Source organism: Clytia hemisphaerica, unplaced genomic scaffold, assembly GCF_902728285.1.
Source record: "Clytia hemisphaerica strain Z4C2 unplaced genomic scaffold, Clytia hemisphaerica genome assembly, whole genome shotgun sequence".
Lineage (NCBI taxonomy): Eukaryota > Metazoa > Cnidaria > Hydrozoa > Leptothecata > Clytiidae > Clytia > Clytia hemisphaerica.
This window is the reverse complement of record NW_027103262.1, coordinates 1,921,547-1,937,638: the sequence shown is the minus strand read 5'-3', so window position 1 is coordinate 1,937,638 and position 16,092 is coordinate 1,921,547. Positions and strand designations below refer to the sequence as shown.

The 16,092-nt window shown below is 34.7% G+C and overlaps 1 protein-coding gene across 1 annotated transcript; it reads left to right on the top strand.

Moving 5' to 3' along the window:
• Positions 1-6,891: 6,891 nt before the first annotated feature.
• Positions 6,892-15,899, top strand: LOC136799531 (uncharacterized). Its single transcript, XM_067056253.1, has 10 exons — positions 6,892-6,953; positions 12,657-12,769; positions 12,917-13,167; positions 13,363-13,487; positions 13,630-13,730; positions 13,830-14,027; positions 14,289-14,446; positions 14,695-14,804; positions 14,999-15,373; positions 15,660-15,899. The coding sequence occupies exons 1-10, from the start codon at positions 6,892-6,894 to the stop codon at positions 15,772-15,774; spliced, it is 1,608 nt and encodes a 535-aa protein (XP_066912354.1). The 3' UTR covers positions 15,775-15,899.
• The last annotated feature ends 193 nt before the right edge of the window (positions 15,900-16,092 follow it).

The following is a 16,092-nucleotide window of genomic DNA, read 5'->3' as shown; positions in this document are numbered from 1 at the left end:
TATCTCCTTCCAATGTCCGAGAATATTTCGGGAAAGGCATGTTGAATGGGAAGGACTATACACGCAGAATGATTTCTGATGAAACCTGGTAATCTTGAGCAATCCCAAGAGAAATATTGACTTTTCTTTCATATTGCTTGTGCATTAAAATAGAATGAAGAATAAAATGAAAAAAACTCAGCAGTCTATCCAACTAAGAACTACAAATTATCTTCTCTTTACTTTCCTTCTTCTCTTATGGACAATATTGGAATTTAAAGTCTATTTGCCTTAAAGTGTGCATAAATGTACATTTACTCATTTCCCTCATTTTTCATTGTCAACTGGGTGTTATTTTAAAATTTTCTGTATTTCTGAATACTTGAAATTCTTTTAATTCACCTTCAAAAGTCCAAAAAGTGTTTAAATTCTACAAAATTATTTAACAATCAGGAACTACTACAATTTTGGCTTTGTTGGCCGATATGGCGTAGAATTTATAGTAATAATTTGGATATGGAGAAGAAAAATCACATTTAATTTTGATTAAAGAAAATTTGCGTGCTCAATCTTTATAATACTTTAATGGGATAAATTTTTGCGGGGATTAAATTTCACGGTTGGGCCTATCAAATTTTGCGGGGACTTGATTTCCCGGGTGGCACTATTGGGTGGCAATATTTTCACGATCACACATTATTTGCCCTTCTTTGAGGCAAGTATTCATTCACAAATAATATTTATTTGACACTTAAATTCACAGAATTTCGTGGAAGACCCCCAAATCCGTGAAATCTGTGAAATCTTATCCCCGTGAAAGTTTATCCCATTAAAGTATATAGATTTTATTATAGCAAAGATGTATGATAAAATTGAATGTGTTTTGGACAGGTTCAAAAGATAGCAAAGTTTCTCTTTTTCTCTTGTTTCAATAGACCTTTTCGTCTTTCCAACCGCCATATTGAATTGTATGCAAAAATTATGGTGGCCGAATTGCCGTGGTGAAATTCCCTTATAGAAAGTATGCAAAACATATGCAAAAAGAAAGTATTAATATAAAACTTACATGCATAATTGGCATTATATTAAAGTGTAATCTTGTAGAAGAAAGATTAAATTTGCTTCTTTTGAAAACTAGAAATAGTCAAATTCGCCCATCTCTTAGAACAAGCACTTCAAAAAACCATAACATTAAACATAAACTCAAGCTGAAAAATCACCCGCGAAGGTACAAAAATAATCCTTATTCGGCTGACGGTAAATTATTCTCCTGGGAATAGAACCGCCAAACGATCAAATCAAAACATCGATCTGAACCTGCTGAATGCGTGACGTCATAATTACTGCTTTCAGTTTGCGTGTTTTGAAAGTTGATGTGTGTACTCCGTCTTCGTGGAATTTTTTAATGGCATGAAAACAAAATATGCTATGTCTTTAAGAACAAATTTCTAAAAGGCTTTTGTTGTTCTGTAAATATTTCTTTTTGGATTAAGAAATTCCATCTTTTATTGTTCTAATGATTATAAAATTTATTTATAAGATGCTTTGTTGTCTTTTTAATCTTTGTGTAAACTTGCATATGTTTTGCATATTTTCCAACTAAATCCAACCACGGCTTTTTCGTTCCTGTATTTTTGCATACTATTCAAGATGGCGTATGGAAAGGCGAAAAGGTCTATAAAATAAAACTGTTCATTTTATATGCCGTAAACCTGAAGTAAACATTGACAAAAAATTAAGCAACACCGGACGCACTGGACTGGTCATGTCCGGTGTTTTGATTGTCCGGTGGAAAAAAATATCCTTCTCCGACACCGGACAGTCAGGCACATCCTGGCAAATGAACGGGGTATTTTTCACTTGCGACCATTGGCAAATGAAAGGGGTCGAAAACGAAAGTGACGTAATAGCGCCGAATACCCAGTTTAATTGAACCGGGTTGGAAATATTTTGCTTCATTTCAAAGAACTGCATAGATGAAATTTTTTTTCCATGGGTCAATTTTGTCTTCGAAGATTGAAGAAACTTTTAACGAAAAAATAAAGTTCCCAGTTTTCTTCCTTTTTTCCCTTTTTCAGTTTGAAGTTCATTTTTATTCATTTTCACGCTTTCAGCCTGAGACGTCCTATCTCATTTACACTGGGTGACGAATACCCCATGCAAATGCTCACCCCGTTCATTTGCCAGGATGTGCCTGACTGCCGGACATCAGACTTCCTATAATTCCGGTGTAGAGATTGTCCGGTGGTAAAAAGATTCTCATTTTACACCGGCCTTTGACATCTCTTTCAGTAACAAGACTCCCCTGCTAAATTCCACAATTTTTTGGCACTCAGTTTCGGAATTTCTTTCATGTTTCGATTTAAAAGCCTACTCAGTGCGAAAAAGAAATCGTGTATCATTTTAAATACGCCGTTCATTAACTCAAATCAAATGACTGGATGTTCGGTGAAATGGTGGACGAATTGCTGTCCCATGTTTTGTCAGATTAGTCCCAAGTTAGAGCAATTGATGGTATGCTGTTGTGAGAACCACAAGTGTTTCAACCGGTATTCCAACGAAGCCATATTTTGGTTTGTACAGAAATTTCGCCAGCTCAAATCTAAACAACAAAATGGTCAATCTCACTAAAGCAAAACATTGCGGCCACGGCATTTCCCTGGATAAAAATTTTGGTCACGTGACCATCTGTGATTTTAGACCAATGAAAACGCTTCATTTCCCCGGATTAAAGTTGTGTCTACACTAACACGCGCGAAATGGCTAGAAAACGAGAGAAAAAACCGGGGGTCAAATTAAATTTTTCTTCCTTCTTGCGGCAAACATAAAAGACTTTAAGGCCATTTATTTAAGAAAGGGGTGTTATACCATAAATGAATTATGTAAGTAAGTGATATGTTAAGTAACAAGCTCATTAACAATTTTATTTTGAGGTTTGTTTTTAAAAACAGAAACCCCGTGGTATAAGATAATCTCATTTTCTTAACTTATGGACCCAATTGGAAGTCTTTGTAATACATATCATTTGGCAGTGTAGTTGCAGCCTATACAAGAATTGGAATCTAAAGTCTGAAGTTGTAACTCCTTGTCAGTGACCCCGCAGAGAAGTTTTTAGTTGGCAGAGACTGACTTTAGGTTGGTTTGGAAATCGTTTTATTTTGAAATGTAATCTTCAGTTAGGGAAACCATCCAGGATCCTGCCATCCTATAAGCCAGCAAAAACTAAATGCCACTTGTAAAATTAAGTTTCTTACTATTTTCCATCAAAAACAACCAAAAACAATGCTACTTCCCAAAGCTGGAGACCAAAACAAATTATCTTCCAAGATTATGGCGCCCTTTTGGATCTATTGTTATGGCCATCTAAAATGGTGGAAAGAGTTGCGGAAAGACAGGGGCGCCCGCTAGTTTCGAGGGTGGTAACGCCAAAACGCCCAATATGATCTTCCAACAAAAGGCGAGTTAGTTACCGCGCGAGTTAGTTACCGCGCGAGTTAGTTACCGCGCGAGTTACATCATACACTCCACCGTAGCGCACAACCAATGGTGTTTTAGTAAATATCAATAATTATAAGAACATCTTATGTGCTTAAATTCAGTAAACTTTGAATGCTTCATTGAAGATTAAGAAGATAAGAAGATAAAAAATGCGCTGGATAAATTTCATTGTAACAGTTTGGTCAATCATTGCTGAAAGTTTGAAAAAGTTTTTCCGACGCAAAAAAAAATTTCAGCCAATTAAAAGCACAGTGTGCTTATATTTACTATGTTTGCTACATCGTCTAGGCTAAAAAAAGTGCGAAAAGACACGAACGTCATTTTTTAATGAGTGTTGTTATGATTTTTTAGATCGCGGTCACGTACAGGAACTCGCCAAATGTTCCTAACTGATCTTCACTTTAGATGAATACTTTTATTTATTTGGATTCATGAAAGGTTCAAGGTTTGTTTACTTTTTATTTCCAATTATTTCATTGATCTATTGAGCTGCAATAGCTGAATGAAAAACGAAGATTTTTGATAGTTATCATCGTGGCCTTGGCCGCCATTTTGAATTTCGATTTTTTTTCTCCTGTACTCGGCAATTTAGAGGTTGTTCGTAATACGCGATTTGGCTTACGCGTAACACTTGTGGAACATGCAACTTTTTGTACTTTTTACAAAATTTATGAAAATAGTTTTACTTTCCTAATGGTCGTGGCTTCTTCGTAAAGACGAAAGACAGATCTGGACTTATTTCGTACTTTCCAGTCTCTTGATCGTAGTTTTTCTGACTTCCTGGTTCTGTGTGAGTTATTTACTATGTTTTCTAACTTACTGAATGACTTACCGACAGATCGTCACCGGTGAGATTCGAACCCACTAAATGCAAAGTTCCGATGTTTTGAAACCCAATACCTTATCCACTCAGTCCACTGTGCCACGGATTCATGCCGAGATAGCGTTTCTGATGGCTATTTATATTGTACAAACTGCAGACCAGACTGTATTAAGAGAAAATCACAAAAGAGTGCTTTTTTCGAGCTCCAACCCTAACCCTAACTGATAATAACCCAATTCCTAGCTAATCTGATACGTAACCACACCCAAACCACACCCAAACCCAACCCTACCAGGTCGCCTGCAGGTCCTGACACTATTCCCGCATACCGGATCCGAAAAATAGATACATGTCTTTCGTCTTTACGAAGAAGCTTTCACCTTTCCTAATGGGTTTAAAGTAGTAAAAAATAGTAAAAAACTTTCCTTAGTCAGTTAGCCACACTTAGCGTCCCGCCAAAATACGTATCAAAGATTAATGCTGCGGAAGCGCTATATCGTTTACTTGACTCTCAAGCAAAAAAATGCACCGCAAAACTTCTAAAGGGATTCATGAAAAAATAACCCGGCGCTTTTTAATGAAATTAACATTTTCAAAAACTTTGAGAAATTGCCTAAAATTTGAGCCATAGATGAAAAAATTTGAGCCAAACCAACCTTGAAAACTAATTTGAAGATCAACTTACCAAGAAAAAGATCTACGGGGGAGGCGGAACCCACCTAGATCCGCACACTACCGGATAGGCTATCTCCCGGAAATTTTGCCGGACCTCAAACAATGACCCATTTACATGTGCGTAATTGTTTTTACTTTAGCGTATAAACAAGGCCTTAAAAATCGAAGCGCTGTCTCGGGAATTGAATGACAAATTTTGGTTGGTTGATTTTGGCTGCTGCACGTTTTATTTTGTTTCCAACTTTCAAGTTTTAATTAATATTGTCTTGCGAACTTGATTCAGGTAACTCTCATCCTTGTTGTTGAAATGTATCCTGTAGATGACTGATGTTTTTTTTTCTGAAAGCTAGATTTCCTAGTGTGACTAACTGTTAGTAAAGGCAAAAACTGCTCCTTCTCAATTGTACTCAATTTTTGAGAGTCGGTCGGGTGACGCGAAACGAAGATATTTGTGATTGCCGCCCAATCAAAGCAGCAAAATTTCAAAACAAAGGAACTACGCAGCTCCTCTCGCAGCTCTACTCTACCATTTTTGTTTTGATTTAACTTTGTATTTTAATGACCAGACATGGGTTTCATTTGAGGGCTATGCATGTTTGCCTCCACTGATGCAAGTTACCCGATCTCACGGTATGATGGACATGAATAACAGTTAGTCACACTAGGAAATCTAGCTTTCAGAAAAAACAGCATGAGTCATCTACAGGATACATTTCAACAACATGGATGAGAGTTACCTGAATCAAGTTCGCAAGACAATAATAATTAAAACTAAAAGTTGGAAACAAAATAAAACGTGCAGCAGCCAAAATCAACCAACTAAAATTTGTCATTCAATTCCCGAGACAGCGCTTCGATTTTTAAGGCCTTGTTTATACGCTAAAGTAAAACAATTACGCACATGTAAATGGGTCATTGTTTGAGGTCCGGCGAAATTTCCGGGAGATAGCCTATCCGGCAGTGCGCGGATCTAGGTGGGTTCCGCCTCCCCCGTAGATCTTTTTCTTGGGAAGTTGATCTTCAAATTAGTTTTCAAGGTTGGCTTGGCTCAAATTTTTTCATCTATGGCACAAATTTTAGGTAATTTCTCAAAGTTTTTAAAAATGTTAATTTCATTAAAAAGCGCCGGGTTTTTTTTTCATGAATCCCTTTAGAAGTTATGCGGCGCATTTTTTTGCTTGAGAGTCAAGTAAACGATATAGCGCTTTCGCTGCATTAATCTTTGATAGGCATTTTGGCGGGACGCTAGTGTGGCTAACTGAATAAAAAGTAAAAAAAATGTGTAAAAGCTAGATAAAACAAAACTAACAGCAGCTAGCCCAAAATTTTTGTCTATATTACAGGGAAAAGTTCTGATAGAGAGTCATACCTACCAATCAATTCGCTTGCATGGCCCCTTTGAAGATGGTTAACTGGTTAAGTTTTGTAAGTTTTCATTTCATGTGACTGCGCCACTTCCTCGCCATCTTTATCCTTCTGGAGATTTCGAAAAGGTTACATCAGTTTGAAAAAAAAATTCGCTGACATTGCAGAAATACTTCAATCCAATTGGCTAGCATTACGTCATCTTAAAAATGTAAACATTGATTTCAAAAACGAAGTGACTACTACCACGGCAGATTATTTTTAGACTGCCGTGGACGTAACCACATCTATATAGACGAGGTTAGGTCCACGGCAGATTGAATTATAAATCTTATCGAATTACGTATCGTTTGCAGCGTCGGTGGCACAGGGGATATAGAGTTAGCACAAGCTTATTACTGTTTTTACAAGTGTGAGTTCGAACCCCAGGAAAGTCACAAGTTTTCAAAAAGCTGGAGAGAGATCTTATAGCACAATGCTTCCATTTTCGCATTTTCAGTGCTACAGAGACACAAACATGACAATAAATAAACAGGAAATTAGTCTTAGAAATGGATCAACACAACAGGAAATTAGTCTTGAAATGGATCAAAAAACAAATCAAAAGATGCAGGTAAGATACAAGAACCTCTGATTGACACAGTACAGTCAGCCAAATGGATTTATAAACTTCTGAATAGCTAATATCTAATGCTTTTTAATGAGATGGAAAAAAAAGATGAAGACAGATCTTTACATTCTAAAGTAGAAAAAGAATGTATAATGTAGAAAAACTTTCAAATGAAATGGATAAGTAACTTTACAGCAAAATTAGTTAAAAGAAGCATCTCAATTTGTGATAATTTTATTTACAAAATGTTTCAATGGATGCTATATTAGCTACAAATCATAGGGGGGATGGGGAAAGGGAAAGGTATGAGAGGTTTTTTGAATGCGGTCGAACAGAGGATAGTTCAGTCATTTGACGGCTATGCAAGTTTCCCTCCACTGATGCAACTTGTCTTAACGGTATAAATTGGAACCCCGGATGATGTAATTTCAATTCAACTTGGAATTAAGGTAGCTAAGGTCCAGGGGATGATGTCAACCAAATCCTATCGAAATCAAACCCTATTGAAATCAAACCCATTTTCTTAATTGAACCATCGATCCAACTCAATCGAACTTATATAATGGAAAGGATACCTACTGAATATGATCGTTCACGGGTTTCTCAAATATTCAGGCCCAGAAAAGGAAGAAGAAGAAAATGGGAAAACATATGACATATTTCGGTTCTGAGAACTCCTAGATGACATCAATGTTCCAGAAATAAATGTTACACACCACAGATTAGGAGACAGAAAAACAAGGAATGGCCGTCCTCTGAAAGTCACCCTGCAAAGTCAACATGATAAAGATCTTATCATGTCATGAAGAATTTACACATGCTAAAAGAAACTTGTTTCTTTCAAGTTACAAGTATAACGGAAGATTTCACAATCAACGAACGGAGAAAGATCAAGGAGATGCACAAACAAGCGAAGAAACTCAATAAAAACAATAACAATAAAGGATTCAACTGGTGCATAAGAGGAAGCCCAAGAACAAAACTACGCATCGTTAAAAAATTACACGGTGTCTTGATTAGTTTAATTAAAACTCAGTTTGGTGTTGTTCAATTTACACTAATAGCTGATTTAAAATAGCTGATTGGAACTTATTTTCTTTGCTTGGCAATTATAAGTTGAGGAGTCCATCAGTGATATCGACTTTCCTATTGTCTCTAAAGAAGGATGTCAAAATCAGAAGAGGGATGTCGACCAACTAACAGTATGTTTGAGTTGCTGTTCAACGAGTGTTTGATTGAGTAGTATCTTGGTACTTTTCCGGAATCATTCCTCTATTTTTCTTGGGTATACTGTTGCGAAAATGGCCCAGAAAAAAACCAGACACTTATTGAATGAATGTCTAACTACAGTAAGATCAAACCTATCAAACTACAAGTGAACCTATCGAACTATAATCAAATCGCAATCAAAGGTAACAGATCAACAGTCATCAAACTTTAACTGAAATTTCTTGGTTAGATTGTTGTTCTTGATTGATTTGGTTCTGTAATCAAACACCCATCGTTCGATTACTGTCCAATTAGGTTTGATTAGTTCGATAATCAAACAGTTCGATTGACATCAACTTTGCGGTGTATCCGTTATTATGGATTACTCATTGATAATCAATTTTTATCGATAAGAAAACTTTGTGTGATGCTGTCATACCATGTCTAATTCTCAACATATCTGGTCTTGTTTTAAATTTGTTTTTACTGTAAAATAGATAAACTTCTAAGAAAGCTGTTTGAAATACTGGGGGGAGATTTAAGGCGCCCCCTTGATGACTTTGAGCCTCAAATTTCCAGCCTTTGGCTAGATATATCCGCTTACGCCTTTAATTGGAAACTCAATTTGGCACTCCAAACGGGGGCATTGCTCAGTGCTTGGAAAAACCTCTGTACAGTATATATACGGTCGATAATATTGATTCTGACTTCTGAATCACAGCATGTTGTTTCATGAGTCCCTCAAGGTAGTGTGTGTTGGGGCCTCTGATTTTCCTCGTGCTAATTGGGGATATTGACAAGGAAGTGGTGCACAGCTTTGTTAAGTTTTTCGCTGATGACATTCGTGCTACAATTACAAAAGAAGTCAAAAGTCTTGAAAGAATATACAAATGGACGGATGACAATAATATGAAGCTATAAATGATGTAAAATTTGAAATTAATTGCGCTATAGAAAGCACCAAGAAAAAAACTCAAACAAGCGGCCTAATTGGACTTGAGTCCCGAGTGGGATTCGACTTTTCAGACAAAGGATTTTCGTCAATTTTATACTTAACCATAAATCATTCATGTCTATACCTTTTTGGGTTTTCTTTGGAATCGATTCTCTTCCTCTTCTCTCCGTCACTATGCGTTTAAAAAGGGACATAAAAGTAGTAAAATGTAAACATTGCGCAAACCACGTGTCATTTTTAAAGAGAACAATTAAAATCACGTGTCCGAAACAAACTTGTAAAACAATTGAACAATCAAAATTAGCCATACTTGGTTTGATTTTTTATTTTAACATGTGACATTTGTTTTGATTTTGTATCCGCTGCATACAGTTTGTTTACAAATTTCGCAAGTATTGTTATGTCCCTTTAAAATAAGTCCATTCTAATTTGCTGGAAACCAATTTCATCGCCATTGTAACACGCCCGGAAAAGTACTATAGTGTATTCCGCCTTCTTTAGAAACACTCGAAAACGTATTTTTCCATAGTAGTCTGGCCATTTTTCATGTCCTTTTAGCGTCCGGTCATCGGACGCTGCCCCTCCTGAAATTTCTAAATTTTTCTAAAATATGTACTAGTTATCGCATGACTTCGAGTGCAATACGAGAAATATTTTACGAATATTTTACGCCTAAAGGCTCGGAAAAATATTACGGAAAAATCTCGGAACGAGTAAAATATCGAGTATTGCACGAGAAGTCATGTGATAACTAATTTATTGTCGACTCAAAAAAATTGTCCTGATATAAATTTCTTTTTGTTTTTGTTTTAAAACTTACTTCCGCCTTGATTCTTTCTTCTGTGTAGTTTCGAATGTTTTTATTCGAAAATCTAATTCGAACGTTAGATTCGAACAATAAAACATTCGATATGTTCCCGCCGACAATATTCACACAAAAACAAAACAGAGGAGCATTTTCGATCATTTTACGATTGAGAAGTTTTGTTTTGAAGAGCTGCAGATTTTTCAGAGATGTATTTGAAAGTTTCTAGATTGATAATTCAAAATGCAGATGGTGTAGAGTATTGTTTCGATAGAGAAGGAACCCTTCATCGTTGGATTAATCAGATTGATAACATTCAGTCTTTTTCTATGTTTTTGCTTTGATGCATGGAAAAGAATAGCAGAGGAAAGGATTTCCATGATGGAAATGTATGCTTGTAATAATGGTTAAAGAGCAACATTTTTTTCAAGAGCAAAACAATTTGGATACTTTCTTGATTATCGTCAAGCTTTAATTGTTTCGAATTTTAGAAGGAAGATGTATAAATGATTGTTGAGTTTACAATTCAAGGACGTACCTCGTCAAGAAGGAGAATTAGGAGAGAACTTTTTCAAAAATCACCACTTCCCTTGCTATGTTATGAGAAATCTTACTGGCAAACATTCAAGAATCTCAAGTTTTTTGTATGCATTGATAAAAAACTGTTTGGTTACATACGGACAAATTTTATACCAAAAGCTGAAAATATTTGGGTCGTGTCAAGTAGTTTTACAATTTCTTAGTTTATCAGATTTGATTTTAGTGTCATGGAAGAACTCCAAAGTAAAAGTTAATCTGAACATATTTTTGTTGCGTTTTTCCCTTTGATTCCCAAGCCAGTTTCTCCGAAAGTCAGTTCTTTTCGGCTGTTTTGTTTTGATTTTTCTCCCGCCGCTTACCCAGTCCCCCAAAAGTCAACGCGGTCATATTTCCAGACTAAAGAAATATGAAATTTCGCAAATATCTCGATGCTCTCGACCAATCAAAACGCTGATATTTTTTTGGGTCGGCAATAAGGCCAGGTAGTGTATTCTGCTTTCTTTAGAAACATTTGATAGCCTATTCTTTTTAAAGAAGGCGGAATACTATCTTAGGGCAGTGCAGTAAGTCCAAAGAAGTGTATTCCGCCTTCTTTAGAAACATTTGAAAGGGTATTTTTTAAAGAAGGTGGAATACTATGTTAGGGAAGTCCATAGTAGTGTATTCCGTCTTCTTTAAAGAAACATTCAAAAATGTATTTTTTGTTCCAATATAGTATTTCGCCTTCTTTAGAAATTTTGAAATAAGGAAAATCGGGACTAAGAATGTCTCGTTGCTATATTTACCCTGGAAAAAAAAACTTGGAAAAACCTAGGAATTTTCTAGGAAAAAGGCAGGAACATTTCCCAGGATTTGAAGCAAAAGCCAGGGAGTAAATTTCCTAGGAAAAGGCAGATTACTATCCTAGGAAAAGCCAGGAAATCCTGGCTTTGGGTTTTAAGAATATTATGAACAAAAATCCTAGGAAAAGCTGGAAATTCCTAGGATTTGCTGCAGAGGATAAATAGACAAAGAACCTAGGAAAAAGGCAGGGCATTAGAAGCAAAAAACTAGGTTTAACTAGGAAAAGCCAGTTTGTTTTATTTTATTTATAAGCATTGTGTGTTAAGAATATCAAATTCTATTATAAAAAGTGCTTATATTAAGATGATATTATGAGAAAACTTTTTGTGTAAAAAAATCTACTTTCCAAAAAATGATTCAAAGATGAAGATTGGATAAAGATAATCTTTTGAAAAACTGAAGTTCTAGAATGCCGACAAACAAAAATTAATAAACAAACCTTTTACAGCTTGTTATTTGCTTAATTAAAACTTAGTTGTTGAATTGCTTCTTCATTTGAGGAAATAGTTGTTACCATCTTTATACCATATATACAAAATCTTTACATTTCCATTTTTTAATTATTATTTAACACTGAAAAAAAGAAAAAGAATTTAGAATGCTTTGCTTAAAACAATCAGTTTCAATGGTTACAGGGGTATTGAAATACATTGTAATTCAAAATTAGTATGTTTTATATCATTATGACATAGGTTAAGTAGTTTAGCAATGAAATGAAGCAACACATTATGGTAACCAATTCAAATAAGCAACAGCTAACAAGCTTCCAGCTTAATCGGCTCAATTTTGATAATTTTGAGCTTCGTTGTAAAATATAAGCCTTAGATACAATCACAAAGTTTTATATAATAGGGGATATTAGAAATTAAAAAAGGCAAAATCATTCGTCAATATGAGAAATATAATTCTCCACTAAAATATGTATACATGCTACTATTTACACTTGAAAATAAAAAAAATATAAAAAAAATATAAAATTAATTAATAAATAAAATCAAGAATTATCCTCTTCTTTGCGGAAAGACTTCAATTTATCAGTCAGCTTTAAATTGACAGTAGTTTTTGACTTTTTGGCCCCAAGAGCTTTTAGTTCTGGCTGATGATTGAAGAGTACTCCTGTAAATGATAATAAAATGATGCGTTAATGAAAGAAGAACTTAAAATTGCAGTCAATTTTTGTAAAGAATAAGTCATAAAAAGCGCAACTTTGGATTGTACTTATTTTCTGTAAAAGCTTCTAACAGTTTGTAGTGTCACTGCAGAGCCAATTGATGATTGCAATCTCATTTTTATCATTAAACATATATTGCGACTATGTGATTCTTCTCTATTTCGTTCTTTTTGTTCTTTCCAGGTTTCAGTGCAAAAACGTGGCTCTTTGGGGACTCTGGCAAGGAAAAGGAAAACCTCCGGTCTACCCATTCTTAAAACCATTCACTCAAGAATTAGTGAACTTATGTCAAGAAGGTAAAGACTTTTTTTCTCTCACTGAGCGAGTTTTCAAATTTATCATCTAGTTCACAGTACATACTCGTTATGGTATAATTTACTACAGTAAGCGACATATTGATAAAAGGGGTCAGATAAATAGCTTCATTCATTCATTTATCTCAGGCTTAACATTGGAAAATAAACAAACAATCAAGATGTATACACTGCTTGGCTCATTAGATCTCATTGCTAAAGCTCCTATTTTGAACATGAACCAACATAATGGATATTTTGGATGCAATAAATGCCTTATAGAAGGGGAACATTTGAACAATGTTCATGTGTATCCATATAACGAGTCAAAGAAAGCAATATCACGTACAAATGATGGTTGCTATAATGATGCAAAAAAGGCAATTCTCAGTGGTAAAAAGGTAAGATGACAACATAAGAATTCATGAATCTCTTTTCTTTTGATTTGGTAAGCTCTATGCAAAATATGAACATGATTGCATACATAAAGTAACCTTTAATTGATTCAACAATTCTTTTTCAGGAAAATGGTATTAAAGGACCATCTTGTCTAATGCTTTTACCAGAATTTGATCTTTGTGATGGTATTGTGCCAGATTACATGCATGGACTTTTACTGGGTATTACAAAGTGTTTGTTGTCTTTGTGGTTTGATCCTGCAGAACACAAGAAATTTTACAAGGAACGCAAAATGTACCCTGATTATCATATCAGTCACTTAGTAAGTTATCAATATTCTTGCACTTGCTACAGCAAGTTTTTGATATATTTTTATAATACCACCCCTTCATTTTGTAGAAGCAGAATCTTTTTAAACAGTTTGAAAGATAATCAGATATGTTTTTTTTTGCTTCTATATTCAGCTATGTATATGATGTTGACAAGCGACTCGAAAATATGAGACCCTTGGATGTAATTTCTAGAAGACCACGTCCCTTATCTGGAAATATTGGGCATCTTAAAGGTAATTTTTCAAAGCTAAGTTTGCGCTTTTGAAAAATGATTTGAGCAAAAAGATTTAATCAACAGTATTAACTAAAACATACATTCCTTAATTTTTAAGCCAACGAATTGAGATCATGGTTGCTGTATTACTCATTACCATGTATGGAATGTATCTTACCAGAAATTTACTGGAATCATTTTGCACTCCTCGTTGAAGCAACACATATTTTATTGGCAGACAAGATCAGTAAAGATGATCTATCTTGGGCTGAATCATGTTTGGATTTGTTTTATAAATACTTTGAAGAGTTATATGGTGAGTTACATTATATTCTAGTTGGTATTAGATACCTTTTAAGAAAATATGAAAAACCAAATATCTGCACAATTTCAAATAAATCAGAATAGATAGTTGGTGAGTTAAGCTAGGTGAAAATTAATGTTGGTGAAAGGCATAAAGTTGCATTAGAGTTGCATAGAGTTTTAGTATTTTGTTCAACTCTTAGTATTTCATAATGCTCTGTAAAGATTTCTTGTGTGAAACAGTTGACCTAAGTGGTTTTATTGAATTTTCCAGCTAAAACTAAATGTGGGTTAAATGTACATAACTGCAGCCACCTTTGTCAATCTGTCCGAAACTGGGGTCCATTGTGGGCATGGTCTTGCTTTGGTTTCGAAAGTTTGAATGGTAGAATTATAAAACAAGTACATGGTACAAGGAATGCTTGTTCTCAGGTAAATATCTTGTCTTGATTAGAAATCTCTTTCTTCGAATAAAAAAGGGTGAATGGAAACAAATGGCAATTCATCTCAGGAGACAAAACTTTGGCAGAAAGAAATTTTGGAGAATTTGACAAGTTGTTTGAAATATTGCCTGTATTCGCCAAAATTTCTTCCCAAATATCATGTTTTTACGCTACACCCTCCATTAAGATACATTTAATTTATTTGAATCCAATATTTATGGCCAAATACTTTTTTAGGTATTTAAAGCTTTCAGTGGACTCAAGACTATTCACAGCATGATGAGTGATGGAAGAACAAAAGAAATTGTTAAAGAGGGTTTGACTTCAATGATAATCAACAAACAAAGGTATTAAAAATTCTCATTTCAGGTTTTTCCCAACCTGATTGTAAGATTGAACCTTTTGTCGTAATGGTTAAGCACCTTTGAATGGATCTAAAAAAGAATTTATTTTATTCTTCGCGACCATGAGAGAGATTTCTTATATTTTCTTTTTTTTTTTTAAAAAGTCCAAATACCAACATCCAAATTAATTTTTTCAGTGGTGGTATGAATAATTGGAAGGTGGTAAATGATGCAATCTCATTAGGAGGAAAAAGCGATACATTCATAGCATCTGAAGAATTGAAAGGTCAAGTACAACTCTACAATATATCTGACAGCGCTGAAAAATATTACAAGATTCGAAAGAACAAGGTCACCTATTCAAGTGTAGAGTACAAACACGCAACCAAAACTATCAACTATGTTGCAGAGCTTTCAATTAATGAGTCAAAACTATTTGTTGAGATACAATACTTTCTATGTGATCAGGGTCGTGTTTATCTTTGTGGAAAGGAGATTCCACGGAAAGAAAATTGGTGTATGTTGAAGGAGTGGCACAGAAGCAAACTTATTCGAGTTGACAGAGAAATAAGGTTTGTATTAGTTAAGAAAATATAATAAATTAAGCATCCACAGTCAATAAGTCTATTTTTACTTTTGGAATCTATTACATGATGCATATAACAATAAACTGGTATAGTAGTTGGAAAAACACTAGCCTGGTAAGTCCGAGGTTATGGGTTTAATTCCAATTTGATTTGTGGAGGCAATGAGACAAAGTTGAGAAAGAATATTATACACGAGAGGGATTTAATTTTTGGTGATCGTGTAAAGGTTTATTATCATATAAAGACTTGAATTATTTTTGTTACTTTTTAGCACCATCCACTTTATAGCACCTGTGGAATTCTTGTGTGACAAGCTTTTCTATATTGATGGCAATCGCTCTTGCGTCTGTATTTCTAAAGTTCCAAATATAGTTGAAGGAGATTGAGAAAAACTTGTAAATAGGAATTTTTCATTTATTATTTTCTTACATGCACACAACCTACTTGTGGTTAATATTTTAACTTTGTACATCTAATTTATATTGTTTAGCTAGTTTGTGAGCTAGATACATCTGGTATTGTATATCTCTATCTCCTCCCTCCCTTCTTTGTCAGTCAGGGTTTGGACAAAATTTTCTCCTGGCTTGAGCTCTTTGTACATTTTCAATAATTAAAAAAAAAAAACGGTCCTAAAACCCCCAAAAGTCAGGGAAACTTAAAGACATTAGGGGGGGACAACCTACTACCAAGTCTTAGTCTAACCA